Source organism: Conger conger, chromosome 13, assembly GCF_963514075.1.
Source record: "Conger conger chromosome 13, fConCon1.1, whole genome shotgun sequence".
In the NCBI taxonomy this organism is placed as follows: Eukaryota; Metazoa; Chordata; class Actinopteri; order Anguilliformes; family Congridae; genus Conger; species Conger conger.
This window is the reverse complement of record NC_083772.1, coordinates 14,741,154-14,757,683: the sequence shown is the minus strand read 5'-3', so window position 1 is coordinate 14,757,683 and position 16,530 is coordinate 14,741,154. Positions and strand designations below refer to the sequence as shown.

The window sequence follows — 16,530 nt, the reverse complement described above, 5'->3', positions numbered from 1 at the left end:
CTGTGGGAGGAAACCGGAGTACCTGGAGGAAACCCATGCAAACACCTCCTTGCTGTGAGGCGGCAGTGCTACCCACTGCACTATCCATGCCGCCATGCTGAAAAATGTTTATGTAAAATAAATTAGCCATACTTTATGAATCGCAAAACTATAAATGACATTCCCTTTGGTTTCAGCATTCCCTCTGGCTACGGAACACCATGTTGTGTAGCATTCCCTCTGGCTACGGAACGCCATGTTGTGTCGCATTCCCTCTGGCTACGGAACACCATGTTGTATAGCATTCCCTCTGGTTTCAGTACGCTGTGTTGTGTAGCATTCCCTCTGGTTTCAGAACGCTGTGTTGTGTAGCATTCCCTCTGGTTTCAGAATGCTGTGTTGTGTAGCATTCCCTCTGGTTACGGAACGCCGTGTTGTGTAGCATTCCCTCTGGTTACGGAACGCTGTGTTGTGTAGCATTCCCTCTGGTTACGGAACGCTGTGTTGTGTAGCATTCCCTCTGGTTTCGGAGCGCTGTGTTGGATAGCATTCCCTCTGGTTTCGGAGCGCTGTGTAGATACCCACACTGAAGGCGGTCTTGAGTTACGCGCCGTGTGACAGAAGTGGAGCAGGCGAGGTGTGTCGGCAGCACGCTGACCCACTTGGAATGCCAGGAATGAGGGCTGACGGAACAGTGGACTACCACACCAGAGTGCATTCTGGGATTGCCCCCGTGTCTGATGCATCTGAGCGCCCTGATCACTGGCCCGGCATCTCTTCATCGGTCAGATGCCCTTATGTTCTGGGCCTTGTGCTCGTACACGGGCTTGATCCTCAAAATGTGGAGGCCTCTGGTGTGACACCCCAGTCTTTTTTGGGGGGGGGGGATATGAAAGTAGACGAAAAAGCAAATTCTATATGTTCGAGTTTGAATGTTAATTCTTCCAACCATCACCACAGTATTGCTTTGCTTTCCATAGCCCAGCTTCTGCAGTGTTTGCGGGAACGTTGTGCGAGCGTTGCGGGAACGTTGTGCGAGCGTTGCGGGAACGTTGTGCGAGCGTTGCGGGAACGTCGTGCGAGCGTTGCGGGAACGTTATGCGAGCGTTGCGTGCCCGCCTGGCTGCTCCCGATCTCTCCGGAGCGGCCGAGCGGAAGGGGCGCAGAACGAGATGGCCCGGGGGGGCTCGCGGTGGACAGAGTGGAGGGCACTGTCCGCCTCTCGGCTGCCTGGTAGAATCCAGAGCCTTTGACTGCAGCTTGCGAGAGGAATTTCAACACGGTGCTGTCAAACAGGCCGCTGGCCTTGTGACCTTATCTGCCGGTAACTTCCTGCAGTGTGCTGACGAAGGCGTTGTGCGGATGTGTGTCAGCACCACGGTGCACCATTTCTACCAAACACTATAAGAAACTTAAAAAAAAACCAAAAAAAAACTAGGGCATTATGTGCTAACACGCCCGTTGGTCCAGAATTTGGAACTATTTGCTCGGCTTATCAACTGGGCCGTGTCATTTTGAGGTTACACTTTTGCTTTAATCGTGGTCCTGCTACATTCATGATTGATGGTGCACATGAACTATTAAAAGGCCAAAAGGTGCTCAAGTGGGGTGCAAAAGCCTCGTGGTGTCCTCGCTGCATGGCTGGCTGGACGGGGAGCGAGGCTTATCTCTGGTTTCGCATCTAGAGGCAGCCTTGAAAAGATGGAAGCCCAGGCACCTTCGGAGCATGGACACAGGAGACTGGGTTTAAAAGGTTGTGCTGAAAGGCCCTTTGACAAAGACTCTGCAGGCTCCCTCATGGCTGAAACGAGTAGTTTAAAGAGAGGGACTGCTCGCTGTTCCTTCAGCTCAGGGTTGTGGTGTGACCCCCCCCCTCCCCCCCCCCCCCCCCCAAAAATACCCCAGACCTCCGTCAGGGGACCTCAGTACTGCATGTGACCAAAGCCTTTAATGAGGACAGCTATTTCAGGGGCTTCCCGTTACCATTGTGTCTCTGTGTCACTTCAGGCCCCCTCTCACTCGCTTGTGTGTTCAAACACCCTGACCCCCCCCCACACACACACACACACGCACACACGTGTGCACACACACCAGTGTGGTTGGTCTCTCGACTAGAGGGCCAAGCTTTAATTGTCATTTAGTCCTTTGCTGAGATGAGTGATCTGAGTGATCTAAGTGTTCTGCTTTTTCTGCCGCCCCAATGCACACATCACTTTGCTCCAAAGAGCTTCAGTCTGGTTGTAATGTACCTGCATATCGGGGTGCTGACCATGGATCCGAGCTGGAGGGATCTCTGCACTGGATGCGAGTGCATTTGCTCTTTAATATTCTGCAGTGAGCATGCACCTTCTGTGTGCAGGTTACGACCGCAACCCGCACCACACCAGGACATCCGCGTCCACCCGCCTGTATCTATTGAGAGCTTTCACACCTGAATTTCCCACGTCTTTCATTCGGAAAGACACGCTCGTCTCTGTCAAGCCCGCCGATCAAAGTGTCCTCGCAGTGCCCCTGAAAGGGTCGCCGTTGCCATGGCATTGAGCACGGACACAGGAAGTCGATGTCGGAGGTGTAGGCTGGGCTACCATCAGGGCATTTCATTTTTCAGAACAATAAAGTAAAAAATCTGGCCATGACACAACTGGCCATGACGCATCATGAGGAATGCAAGTTCATTCTGGTTTCATGCTGGCTTCTCCTCCTTCCTGTCTGCTGTTAGTTCAGTAGCCTCCTCACATGAAAGGGCTCCAGGCTGTTCTCGTTTAATCCATAGTTAAATTCCTTTATTCTATATCCTGTCTAGGTCCGTGCTAACTGTAGAGTATGCTCGGGGATTAGGTTGCTTTGTAACCGGACCTACCCGAGGTTGACGAGGATTGAAATGTCCGTTTCGTTCCGGCTTGGTCTGATAAATTTTAATTACCAGACCTCCAGTTTTGGCTTGTCATTAAGCCCGGCTTGCGTGCTGCAGTGCCCCGGGTCTGTGGGTGCCTCCCAGTGTAACTCTGGTCCCTGTGGGTCATTTCTGACGGCTCCCTCTGCAGAGTAATGCAGACCTGCTGCTGCTTTTCGGGTTTCAGCCATTGGCTGGGAGGTGAGCACGAGGGCTCTTATCTTAAGTTCGAAGCCCTCGAGAGCTATTTTAAGAATTTTGATAAGAATGCAAGATAATTCTGACATGTACTTCAGAAATAATTTGTGGAATAGGCCTCATAGGTTATTGAACTTGTTTTTTTTTTTTTTTTTTTGTTACATAAAGTTTTTTCTAACAAAAAAAACTTGGACCCTGTGTGTGTGTTTAATACAGTCGTGTACACCCACGTTCGTCTGGCTGGTGTTGAATTAGTGATTTATGGATAAGGATTTACAGTAGCCGAGCTGTGAATATGGGGTGACCTTGCTCCAGTGCGGTTAAGTAGGAACGAGCCCAACCTCCACAACGGTCGCTTATTTAGTCTGTCTCCTCTTATCTCCTTTCCTGGCGGCCTGAGTCTGTGTGCTCCCGCCGTGTTCTCTGAGCGATCGGGCCCCCTGTCCGCCGCAGAGCAGCGTTTCCTCCCGCAGCCCCCCGGCCCGTGTTTTCCGGAGCGAGGAAACCGTTCACCCCCACCCCTCGTCCAACCCTCCAAGTCTCCAAAAAGGAGAGGAGCCATGTCTGACTCTGTAGTTGAAGTCACCGGGTCTTCCTTGATGCTGGTGCTCAGACCGACGTTCCTGTAGCACTGGACCCTGCACAAGACCGCAGTACGACCAACCAGGTGCTCAACGCAGGTGCGCCACCTGCTTGACCCCTGTCCTGGACTATGATGGTGTCCAGGACATGCGTTTGCCTCGGAGTAATGAGCCCCAAAACAGAGGTGCTTGATCTGACCTCTGTTATATATTGCTCAGGGATTAAAGACTCCTTTATTACGTCGTTGCTGCATTTCTGACCATGCCCGGCAGTGTTGCGTGGCTTTTAAGTAGCTTTTGTTATAAAAAAAAAAAAAATAGATCGATTTCACACCCAGTTTATGGAACAGAACCCAGATGGCTGTCATAATGTCCACCCCTCACGTTGCTTTATGGCTCTCGCTGAAAGGGACGTGTAAAGCGATAGCTTCAGCAGAGCCGTGCTTTGGGGTGCGAGAGACAGAGCGGGAGAGAGGGAGAGAGAGAGAGAGGCTGCAGCGTAGCGTGCCGGTCTCTGCTGCTGTGAAACTGACTCCCAGCCGGCCGGACTGAAAGGCACTGGGACAGGCCTGGGCCCGGTTCACCAGCTTCACGTCTGCCCTGTTACTCGCCGCGATGCGCTGCGAGAATCGGCCGCTTTTAACCTTTCACCCTGCCGTTGACTGGAAACTGGTGGGTTTAAAGGTTTGTCTGATAAAGGGAACCGAAATAACCGCAAGTTGCTCCGTTTCCTTATAACCGACTGGGCACGGAGCCTTTCTGGTTTACATGTACTGGGTTCAGCTTCTTGTGATTGAGGAAGTTGGAGTATATATTTTTTCCCCGTTGTGGGATTGTGTTCTTTATTGCTTATCTGCTTCGGTCACTTCCCCTTCTCTGGTTCTGTGTGAGTCTGAACCGGCTGTAGGCCTTCAGCCCGGGGGCTCACCGGGTCACACCACTTCCTCTCTCTCTTTCACAAGACAGGACGTCCGCTCGGACTCGAATGGTCTAGAGTATCTAGAATATAGAATTATCTCGGACGTCGTGAGCATGTGGACACCTCTGCTGCAAACTACATCCTCATTGGCCCCCTCCTGTTTCTGTGGGCTGTGCTGGTTAACGCGGGCGGTTGTGTGCTGTGTTATAGCTGGTGTGTTTGGTGCCTTTTTTGGACCGAAGCGATCGGTGTGTTGAGAGCGATGCCTCCGAAATCAGTTAGCCCAGATCCCCTCCCCCGAGCCTGCATCCCGCCAGAACCCGGCCCCAGCGTCAAAAACGCCATCTCCGCGCTCACAGTCTCGCACGCAGGAGGAAGAACATTTTCTGCATTCCAGAAATCTCTCTCTGACTGAAACCAGGATGGCGGTCATTCTTCTGGTAGCCCCCTCCTCCACCCTCCCCCCCCCTCCTCCTCTCACCCCCGCGGGCAGTGCCAGAGAGGCATGAGTGCAGTTCCACCACACACACACACACACACACACACACACACTCGGGGGGGTCCCCTCAAAGAGGCCTGGCACTACGCCACTACCGATGTCCCTTTACACACACACAGGATCTGGTGTGCATGTTCTCGCTCCGTGTTTCTGTCAGAAGATTTAGTGTGTTTGTCTCACCCTTCTCTACATGCATTCTTTGCGGTCCTTATACATTCTCTCTCTCGCTCCCTCTAGCTGGGTGATTTAAGGAGTGTGTGGATTGTGTTTCTGTAAGATGCTCCAGGCCAATGCCGGTGATCCTGTGCAGCTGCTGCAGTCTCTGCGAGAGTCTCGGTGATGCCGCAGCTTGGCTCCGGGGGGCTGTGTTTAATGTCTGCGGAGAGGGACAGGATGTTCGCCCCGCTCGACTGCTTTACGAGCGAGGCTTCGCCGCGAACGCATGGCGAGTATCGCGACCGCCGTTTCTCGTCTTCCGAGGAAAGGGCCGAACTCTGGGATGGATTCGGGAGATTAGAGGGCATCGGTAGCGTAAGGAATCACGCCGTCAGGACAATGGTGCACTGGCTCGGTCTAAAACTGGAACAACAGTGCATGGAGGGGGGGTGTGTGTGAGAGCGAATATAAGTCTGTGCACAGATGCATGCCTTTGCTTGCGCCGTCGTATAAGGTGTCTCATAGGCGGTCATGTAATGTAGCTGATGCACTAAGTGGGTCTGTGGACACCGTTTGAAATGGGTGACTAAGATCCTAAGGGAGCAAAATGTCTATATCTAACTATAAATGTGTGTCCTTGTGCTTGAGTGTTGTCAATATAACTGCCCTTAAAGGTTATGTCTGAACCTCAAGTACTACTACTACTAGTACCCAGAAGTCCGGATAATCCTTTGGTTTACGGATGCCCGCGTCAGGCTTACTGTGCATACCCCATGTTTATCTGACAACGTCCTCTAAGTGCGTGTAAGCACACATCCATGGGCGTGAGCCCTGTGTAAGTTTTGGCCCATCTACAGACCGTACGGTCCCGTGGCGTTCCTGCTCCTCTACCCGGCTGGATGATGAGGCCGGGGGGGGTGGGTACAGGGCCGGCGGCAGGGTGGGATGGTAACCCCACACGGCGACCCGCTCCAGGACCCCCGGCAGGGTGCTGAAAGGGTTAAGTCTGCAGACACCAGCTGCGTCACATGATCCAAACGGCCTGCCGAAAGGGTTAACTCCGCAGTGCTCAGGTTGAGTAACCTTATCCGGCCTTCAGCAGGTCGCGCTGACAAAGACAGGAAGCCACATAAATAAATCAGTAAATAAACAGAGCCCTCCGCTGGAGGCTTCTATCAGAAATAAACCAGCCCCCCCCCCCCCACCTGCCACCCACACACATCGCTTTTTCACCCTTTCACATGTTCCCTGTAGTAAAACAAGAAGGAAAAAAGTGTGTTGTACGCTTGAATGTGGTGAGAACTCGAGCCTCAGAATAGGTCTTATTTGAAGACTGGGCGCGAATGTTAACAGCCCGAAACGAAACCCGGGTTTTTCTGCTGCAAAGGCCTCGCACACAGCGCCCACACCCAGACCCAGCAGAATCAACAGGGATTTGCAATTTGGAATAATTGCTCATTCAAATGTATGGCCGTGACTGCCGAGCGTAAATATTAGGCTCTGGTTTCACCTCTTGTGCGAGTGCCCGGGGAGTCCTGCGTTCAGGCACCTGGAGCCGGCCTGCTTTTATTTGCCGGCGGTTTCCAGAAATGCGGCGTCACCGTTTTGGCGTCACTCGGCTCGTTTGTGTTCGCCGGGGTCACGTGTCCAGGCCTGACCAGTCGAGCGCAGAGCTCGGCGGGAGGGGAGAAGCAGCGGCCGGTGACGCCGTGTGTAGGAAGGAATTCGAGTGTAGGATTAAACAAACGGAAATGACTCCAGCATCTTAACCCTTACTCATCTTAACTAGCCTACCCCCCCCCCCCCCCCCCATTACCGGCCCCCCTCCATTGGAGAGTTCAGCCCCAAGACGAGGCGAGCTGTAGAAAACAGACCGAGACGACCTTCAAGCGTTTTAGCGGAGCCGTGTTTGTTTAGGCTTGCGTGAGCGTGGTCGATGCTGCCCGCCCGGTGCCAGGAGGTTCCGCATTCCTGCCGCGCTGCAGAGCCAGCCCTCACTCTGCCAGCGCCGCGCGCCTGCCCCGCCGCAATCCCACAATCCTCTCTGGCCGCGGCCATTGTTCACGCTGCGCAGACAGCACACTCGCGGGGAGGGGAGGGGAGGGGAGCCCGGGGAAGGGAGGGTGGCGATTGGGCGGTTCTGGGAACTGCTGCAGGGTCCTGTGGCTTCTGGAACACACAGTCTTGTCTCTCTGCAGGGGAACATTGTGAGTTTGTGTTTGGAGCCGTGTGTTTGATCTGGGCCAGGAACCGGCTTCTGAGCTGCTCTTTAAGGAGAGTTCCACTCCGCACGTCCACATCCAGCTGAGTGGGAGTGAGTCCGTGTGTGTGTGTGCCTGTCTCTGTGTGTGTGTGTGTGTGTGTCTCACAGGGCTCTCCGTGGGGCGTGTGTTGAGTAGCAGGGCTAAGTCGTGTCTAAGAATAGGTGCCCTTGTCTTGGCCAGTGCCCTGACTCATGGGAGGGTGGCGGCACTAGGTAGTCTGCCATTCCCAAAGCAGACCCACGCCTCCTCCCTTTCCTGTTTCTCTGAGTGTCCGGAACAGCAGAAATGCCCCATAACCGGGCCCTTTCACCAACAACCTCCCTCTGTCCTTTCCTTCTCTCTCTCTCTCTATCACCCCCTCTCCCTCCTTTTCCTCTTTTTCCACTTTTCCACTCTCGTTCAGTACCCCTCACCTCTGACCAGTATTACATATGCCCCCCCCCTCCTGGCTGCTCCTCCCCTGCTGAGCTGCACTCACTGCTTATGTTGCAGGGCCGGTGGCTCCCTGTTTGTGAGGCTGCTGCTCCTACGTGCTGGCCCTGTGCTGGCCCTGTGCTGGCCCTGTGCTGGCCCTGTGCTGGCCCTGTGCTGGCCCTGTCCTGGCCCCCCCTCACTACCCTGCCCTCCCGTGTGGCCCTTTCGCACCGCTCCAGAGCGACCTTCAGCCCCTGCTGACTTCGCTCTCCGGCCGGCTTGTACCGGTCGGCTCCCGCTCTGGGGCTTGCGGTTGGAGCCGCTGGCTGCGCTTGCGCTTGCTCCCCAGTAAGGCTGCTCTGGGAACCAGCGCAGTGTCTGCGACCGCCGGGCTGGGGGTAATGACGAAGGTGGAGCTGCGTTTTGTAGTACCTTAGAAGAAGAAATACTTTATCGAACCCCCGTGGGGTAATTTGTCCTCTACATTTGACCCAGCCTAGTTAGTTTGCACAGTGGCTCTCCACTGCTCCTTTCAACCGGGGAGCGCTGTTGGGTTTAAGGGCCTCGCTCAAAGACCCACCAACCTTTCAGGTCCCAGTCGTGTACCTTAGCCACTATGCTACAGGCTGCTTTCATGTCATGGTCTCGACCCTTCGAAGCGAAAAGAGGTGTTCTTTGCTTTCTATGCGGTGACGACTAGTGTCGTCATGTGACACACAGGGGGCGTAGCAGTTTACCGAGGGCAGTGTAGCCGACAACATGCAGGTGTAACCTTGATCAAGGTACGCGCTGGTAACCTACATTTAATTCTGGCAGCAGCAGAGTGCCCCACCCCTGTAGGTCTGTGGTATTTCACACAGGTTAAACGTGCCGGCCAGCCTGAGGACGGCTTGGCTTTGGGGCGAGGTTGCAGCGGTGTGAAGTTGGGAAACTTCGCTGTGGGACGGGAACAGTCCGCAGCGCCCCTTGTCCCAGCGGCTGAGGCGGGTTGTGGAAAAAATCTCTCGCGATTGGTTGTAATCACTGAATCGCACGACGGTGTGGCCTATCGCGGCGTTAGTTTCTGTGGGGGCGCCGAGGCCTTGTCTGCTGCCGAAGCCTCGCTCATTGGCTGCAGCTCCGCGGCACGCAGGCCCGGGGCACGGGCGTGGCCCCCTCTGCACTGTTTGGGTTGTGCCGCCGCTCCCATGCTAAAGCCTCTACCTGCTCGTACATGTGCGGATCTGCTCCCCGCGCTCACAGCGCGCTGCAAACACTCCCACACAGCGCAACGGCCCAACCGTTTTTAACACCCTGTGAAAAAGCCGTGCTTGTGCCGTTCACACCCACCGCTGGAAACCCAACTCTCCCGTCGGCGGGGTGGAAATGGCCCTCGCGTGTGCTGCAGCTAGCGCGAGAAAGTGTGTGCCTAATTGTCCCGAGGCTTGTTAACACCCACTGTCGCTCGCGTTGCCCGGCTGCCTGCCCAGTTTTGGCGGAGAGCTCGGTACAAAATGCCCGCAAACGGCTTAACGCCGCTGTAGTGCGCTCCAGTTTTTTGGTGCTTGAAATGGAGGTGGGAAAGCAGCAGGGGAAATGGAGGGCTGGTGAAAGCGAAGGGAGCCCTCGGGGGGCGGTGAGGAGGTGGGAGAGCGAGCTCTCCCTGATCGCGGGGGGTGAGGGACGGGGGGCCGGTCACCAGACCGGAAAAGTGGCTTTGAGTGCGCCGAACTGCCCGCTTTCACTGGGCCGGGGAGCGGAGCTCTTCCGTGTTACCGTCCCGGTTAAACACGGAGAGAAGCTAAAAGTGACCGTGTGTAAGATTGTCGGCTAGTGAGAGGGTGTAGAGAGTACGCTAGTGCCAAACCCAGAGGCAAGAGTGACACACCTCAACAAAAACCATCTGTGGAATGTGTGACTGCGTGTGTGTGCGTGCATGCGTATGTGCGTTCATTGTGTATGTGTGTCCACGCAAGTCTCGCTAAGTCTGCCCAGGTGTTGCCACGCTCCTGTGTGTGTGCGCATGTGCTCAGTGTTGGGTGTGTTAAAATAATGTGTCTTTGTGTAGAGCGTGGGCATGCCGATTTGTCGGCACATGCACTGCCCTCTTTAATTGGGTGATATGTCCCATGTGACATAACCACGAACGAGCATGTACGTATTTTAGGAGAAGCAACACGCCCTGCATTGATGTGTGTGCGGAGGAGGTAGGGGTGTGGGCGGTTCCTACTCTGCGTTCCCAGAGAGGGAGTGGTAGAGAGAGAGAGAGACCGAGAGAGAGAGAGACAGAGACAGAGACAGAGACAGAGACAGAGACAGAGACAGAGACAGAGACAGAGACAGAGACAGAGACAGAGACAGAGACAGAGAGAGAGAGAGAGAGAGAGAGAGAGAGAGAGACAGAGAGAGAGACAGAGAGAGAGAGACAGAGAGAGAGAGAGACTGAATTAACAAGCCTTTGGTCATTTAGAGACCAAGAGTGGTTGTACTGCACTGTTATCACACCGGCACTGCACTCTGTCCTGTGTATTATATTGTGCTGTGAAAGTGAAATAAAGAGCACCGAACTCACAGGTCAGAGCAGCCCTCCCCAGAGAGCGTTCCCGCACACTGCACCCACACCCAGCACTGCTCCCGTTCAGGCGGGCCTGCAGCCCAGACACTTTATCCAAATCAATGATTAGACTAAGCAGGGGACAACTAAGCAGGGGACAACCCCCCCCCCCCAGGAGCTACACATGGTTAATGGTCTTGCTCAAAGGCCCAACAGCTGTGCGGATCTTATTGTGGCTACTCCGGGGCTTGAACCACCACCCTTCTGGGTCCCAGTCATGTACCTCGGCCGCTAGGCTACAGGCAGGCTGCCCATAGGCACAACTTGGCGTTGCCGTTGCGCTCTCTCCGGGGAGCCTGATGGCTGGCGGTACACTGTGTGCCGGGACACCTGGGGCCCTGAGCACCGGGAGCGGTAACTCAGCCGGCCCCTAACCGAGGCCCTGCTCTAAATTAGCCCTCCGCCACGGAGGTCGTCAAGGTTACGCTCCCGCTCATGAGGAAGTGTCCGCCGTTGGTCCGGAAGCCGGATAAAACTGCCGCCGTCGTTTCCAGCAACCGCTCCGCTCCGTCTCCTCCGCCGTAATGAACTGGGCTGCACCTCATTAGAGTTTTGGCATTCCAGAAAGACAAACGGCAGTTGAAACTGCACTGACAAATTCCACACCGTCACAGGTGTGACACAACCCAGTTTACGATGTGAAATCAAATGGGTGTTTCCTAGTGGACTTTATCCTGCGCATGCCATTCGTCACACTTCGCCACTGTAAGACTACAGGAAGTAGCTGGCTGATAGGTTAAAGGTCTGCTTTACCACTGTTAGACTACAGGAAGTAGCTGGCTGATGGTGTGACTGTTCAGCAGGGCTGCATCTTCTCACGGCCTTGCGGCCTGAAAGTGTCTGTTTTTCTCAGAACAGCAGGCGAAGAGAGTGGCTTTTACACTGCCCTCTCTCTCGCGCGTTTCTCGACCGCACTGCTCCCATTCTGCTCCGTGACGAAGTGCTGGACGCTCCTCGCCTCGACCACCTGTTCCCCCGGGCGCACCCAGCCGTCCTCGTTTTGCTCTAGGGCAGAAGAAGGGGCGAGGCGTGCGTCTGAGTGACGGCGGGGGGGGGTTATTATGCGCACCGGCCGGGTGAATGGGGTCTTTGTGCGTTGGGATGGGAGCGGAGAGCCAGGCCCACTGCCCAGTGTCCAGTCATAATGTTTTCACTCTGGGGCAGATGAGTGGCTGCCCCAGGCCTGGGGGGGGAGGGGGGTACTGGGGGCAGAGTGTATTTGCCGCTTGCTCAGCAGGGGAAACAAGAGGTCAGGAGGGGTGAAGAGACTGGGAGAGGCACACCGGAGAACAACGTTGCCATGGAGATGAGGGCATGGGGCGGTGGGGCGGTGGGGCGGTGGGGGGGGGGGGGGGCGGGCACGTGCAGTGGAATATTTTGGCGGTCGAAGGAGTAGGAGCAGGGAGTGAAGGGCACGGTCAGCGTCAGGGACTCCAGCAGCCCCCGTCTCCACTAATGCAGGCTGACGTGAGTGTACGCACAAGCACACAACACGCACTGTTCAAACTGTCTGCAGCAGGACCTGCGGTTCCCTTGTGCCCCTGTAGAGGGCGCTGCTGTTGGAGCGCTGAAGCCTTTGGAGGTTTGGGGGTGTGACCTTCTTCAAAGGCCCACCTATAAGTCCCTGATTTGATCCTCTCATAAAGGTTCACAGACTGGGTGGGAAATGTCAACCTGCCTTTGTTCATTTCCCTTGATCCTCTGGGAGCTGCTTTGTCCCATCATGCTCCTGTCTGACCTCTGACTCCATTCTGTGTGTGTGTGTCTGTGTGTGTCTGTGTGTGTCTGTGTGTGTCTGTGTGTGTCTGTGTGTGTCTGTGTGTGTCTGTGTGTGGGAGGTGGCTCCGTTTATTCAGGCATTTTCCAGAATGGTTGTTTGTCTCTGACCGGCCCTCTTCCTCTTTCTCTCCCCCTCTCTCCTTCTCTGCGCAGACGTTCACAGCCTGGTGCAATTCCCACCTGCGTAAGGCAGGCACGCAGATCGAGAACATCGAGGAGGACTTCAGAGATGGGCTGAAGCTCATGCTGCTGCTGGAGGTCATCTCGGGTAAGCGGATCCGCCTCTCCCCGTCGCCGTGGCGACGTGGTTAGCATGACCGCCGCCGTTGCTGCTAGGTCAGCTAGCGTGCGACTCCAGCTCCTCTGCACACGCGCTGCTCTGCACGGGGAGAGGCTCGCAGATGACTGTGCCTCATTGGCCCGGTCGAGTCCAATCAGTGCAGCAGAGGGGGGAACCCGTCCCAATCCTGTACGTCCGTTGAATGAGATGTCAGTGGGTGTGTCTCAAACTGGTGGTTCAGTAGATTTAAGGAGAACCTGCAGCAATCATGCCGCTAAATGTAGAAAAATGCTGGAAAGGGGCACAAATGGGTTTTCACTAATTGGCTATAGTTCTGAGGTTTAACATGGAATTACTGTGTTAGGTCATTTGTCTGTGATCATTGTGCGTGATGTACGTGGCTAATAAAGTGAACCCCAGTGAATTGTGGGTAAGGGAAATACTGGCCCTTTGATCTTAGTCGGCTGGCCTTCTCTGCTCAGGAATGTTTTGGGAGTTTAATTGCCATCTTGGGCTTTGGTATTATAGTGGGAAACATGTGAGGTGGTCACAGGAGGCTAAGTGTGTGTGTGTGTGGGTGTGTGTGTGATTGCAGGGGAGAGGTTACCCAAGCCAGAGAGAGGCAAGATGAGAGTCCACAAGATCAACAACGTCAACAAAGCCCTGGACTTCATCGCCAGCAAGGGAGTCAAGCTGGTGTCCATCGGTGCTGAGGGTCAGTGTCCTGTCTGAACGCAAACACACGGCACGCACACACGCATTCTCCCAAGCACACACACGCATACACACTGGGTCCCATCTCTCTGCTGGCTACTCACAGCCCGGTCCTGTTTTCACACACACTCACACACACTCACACACACTCACACACACTCACTCACACACACTCTCACACACACACACACACACACACACTCACACACACACTCACACTCACACTCACACTCACACTCACACTCACACTCACACACACACACACACACACACACACACACATATGCATGCACACACACACACTCACACACACACATATATGCATGCGCACACACACACGCACACACACTCATACACATTCCCACGCTGATTAGAAGGTGTGGGACTGTATGTTTGATGGCAGGTCCTGTAAAGAGGCTTTAAATCAGAGAGCAGTAAGTGTCCGCTCAGGTCTCTTTCCGGTGTGTGATCATGAGAAACAGTCCCTGCTCTACACCCCCTTTCTCTCTCTCTCTCTGCATGACTGAACCTCTCCTCCAGCTTCTGAAACACGCTGTGAAACTGACACACAGCAGCAGAGTGAGAATGTGACCCAGGAGGAAGAGCTACAGATGCAGGCCGAAGCGTAGGGCTCAGTATCGTCACTGATTTCCTGATTTGACGTGATTCCGATTCAGTAGTGTTTCCCCTCCATGTTGCACAGCTTACACATGGCTTAGCCTTTGTCCTGCTCTTTATCTTCATCGTCATGAGTTTTCAGTTGAAAATTCATCCAGACATTGTTAGCGTCATGTGTTCGATGCAAAGGAAGCAGCAGAGAGAGTAAGATTGAAACTGCACCTAACTGCAGGTCAGTGGTGTTTGTCAGTTGCTTTTTCACATCTGCGGTTATCTCTGCTTTCTGAAGCTAAGGTGTGATTTCTCACCCGCTGTCAGAGCGTTTCTCACCAGCGGCTGCTCAGTTGAGTAATTCTCATGTGTCACCAACATGCAGAGAAAGGCAACAAGTCAGTCAAACCATGTGTTTTCCAAAAACTGGTAAAAAAAAAAAAAAGAATCACATTTTTAGTTGCATGTGAAATTGACTGCAGTCCACCAATTGCTTGCTATATTTTCCAATGTACGTTAATTAATGTATCCAGATGACAAAGATAGTTATAGGCTGAATGGTGCTTTGGAGGGTGAAAGTAAGACTCACTCCAGGAGTCCCATGCATAAGGAGGGGCACGTCCTGTCTAGCACTTCCTGCCACAGTCTCCATGGAAACCACCTTTTGATCAAAACCTGCCTTTCCGCATTGAATCACAAAGGGCCAGAGAATCCGGCCTCCCGTTCGGGTCGGTCTGCAGGGCTCTCGCCACAGATGCATGCTGGGTCTTGTAGTTGTGATCAGGTGGCACAGCGGAAATTCCACTGGCAGAATTGCATGACTCACGGGCATTTTGGGGACAGACGCGGAGGAGAAAGACCGGATGGCTGCTACCATTCAAACTGTAGCTGTGATTGTGAATGAAGGGAGGCAATGCCACTGCGTTCCTGTCAGGACTGTAGAGGGCTCCTGCAGGGTGAGGGTTCGAGAGCCAGCATGGAGCTCTCGCCTTTACTTCCAGTCCCTTGCCCGGCTCCCTGCCTCCCACACCCTGCTGTCCTTTCTGCAGGGCCCTAGGCCTCTGTGAGCACAGTCAATAACCATCAGATACTGGTCTAAAGGAGGACAAAGCACTTATTCACAGACACAAACCAACACTCAACACATTTTACACTGTGTGGAAACCGTGAACAGAATGTGTGTTTGTTTATTTGTGCTTTAAGGTCTGGCTGTCATGCAGTTGTTTTTGTTTCCTGGGGCTGGGAATGCCTCGATGTGTTAGTCTGAGGGCAGCAGAGAGAGGTGAATTCAATTCAATAAAAAATAAAATCTCACTTTGGTTCGTGCATCAGATTTGGGACATTTTTGGTACAAAAATAATGAAATGCTGAAATGTGAAATTGCATTTAGTTTAGTGTAGTTCCCAGTCACTGTCTGTAAAATCTTGCTGAATTAAATGAGGGCCATTAATACCAAGTCAGGGGGGGAGAACTTAGGCATTTTTGATGTGCTTGGAAGCAAGACAGCAGTTGTTTAGTTCGCAGCGTGTGCCACTGAAAGTTGCGTGCCGACCGGTTCGGTATGAATGTACCATTACACCCCTACTGAACGTCCATTCCGTACGCTAGAGTCCAGGTGCGGACACTTCACACGCGTCTTCCCAGTAGCCTTTCAGCAATACGGCTGTGCTAACTGTGTAGCAGGGTGTCCCCCAGAAGAGCCGCAGGGCAGTTGCGTACAGACCCCGCCGCGGCTGCTAACAGGGAGGTGGTGTGACTGTGGGCTGACTGTTTCTGTCTCTTCTCAGAAATCGTCGACGGAAACGCCAAGATGACCCTGGGCATGATCTGGACCATCATCCTCCGCTTCGCCATCCAGGACATCTCCGTGGAGGGTGAGTGTCCTGTTACCGGGGCAGAACGGGCAGCCGCGCTCCCATTGGAGCGCTGATTCCCGCCTGTGTTGTCCGTTCGGGGGAGCGCAGACAGGCGTGTGTTCGCCTCCGAGGCACGGACGGGGGTAGGAGGAAGGCGCCGTCACGTGCTGTTCCATAGACGAGCCTGCAGGGGTCACTGTTGTGCGATGAGGTGCTATAGGCTCTGGCTCTGTCCTGCTTTGACACGAGTGTGCAGCAAACTTCCCTTGTGATGTTCACACTTATAGTATTTTCCACACATTTTCTGTGCCTACTACTTGTGTTTTGGCACCTACATATCTGCTTAAAATAAAGCAATGGTATGTTAAAAATATATTAGAATTTTAGTTTGTGTTGGTGATCTCAACATCGTAACGTTGTTTAGCCGCCATAATCTTGGAGTGAAATCCATTAAAAATTCACAACTGCCATGACAACCTGCTTTGGCTTTTTGTTTTGGCACAGGATTAAAATGCTAAAGTGTTTTTTTTATTTATAGTTTAGCAGTGATCAATTGCTTCCCATTGCATTCTGAAACTCTGTGTATAAAAAAATAAATAAATCAAAAAGGCAAAAGGAAAAAAAATAGACATTTGCTGGCAGAGTGAGTGGAATCTGAACAGCTCCCATGATAACAAGTATTACTTAATTCAGAATCCATATTTCAATGTTAGCAGCTGCAAGGCTTCCATTTTTTACCTTTAATGTGTAAAACATAAATTGAGCGTAATGCAGAAGATGCAAAATCCTGGGTGCC

The 16,530-nt window shown here is 53.5% G+C and overlaps 1 protein-coding gene across 2 annotated transcripts in view; it reads left to right on the top strand.

Moving 5' to 3' along the window:
* actn4 (actinin, alpha 4) overlaps nt 1-16,530 on the top strand; it is a 46,866-nt gene that overhangs the window by 14,567 nt on the left and 15,769 nt on the right. For both annotated transcript variants that reach the window (XM_061218307.1, XM_061218306.1), the window contains exons 2-4: nt 12,429-12,543; nt 13,151-13,270; nt 15,666-15,752. In XM_061218307.1, coding sequence (XP_061074291.1) covers nt 12,429-12,543; nt 13,151-13,270; nt 15,666-15,752 — 322 coding nt within the window. The remainder of the gene's footprint in view (nt 1-12,428; nt 12,544-13,150; nt 13,271-15,665; nt 15,753-16,530) is intronic.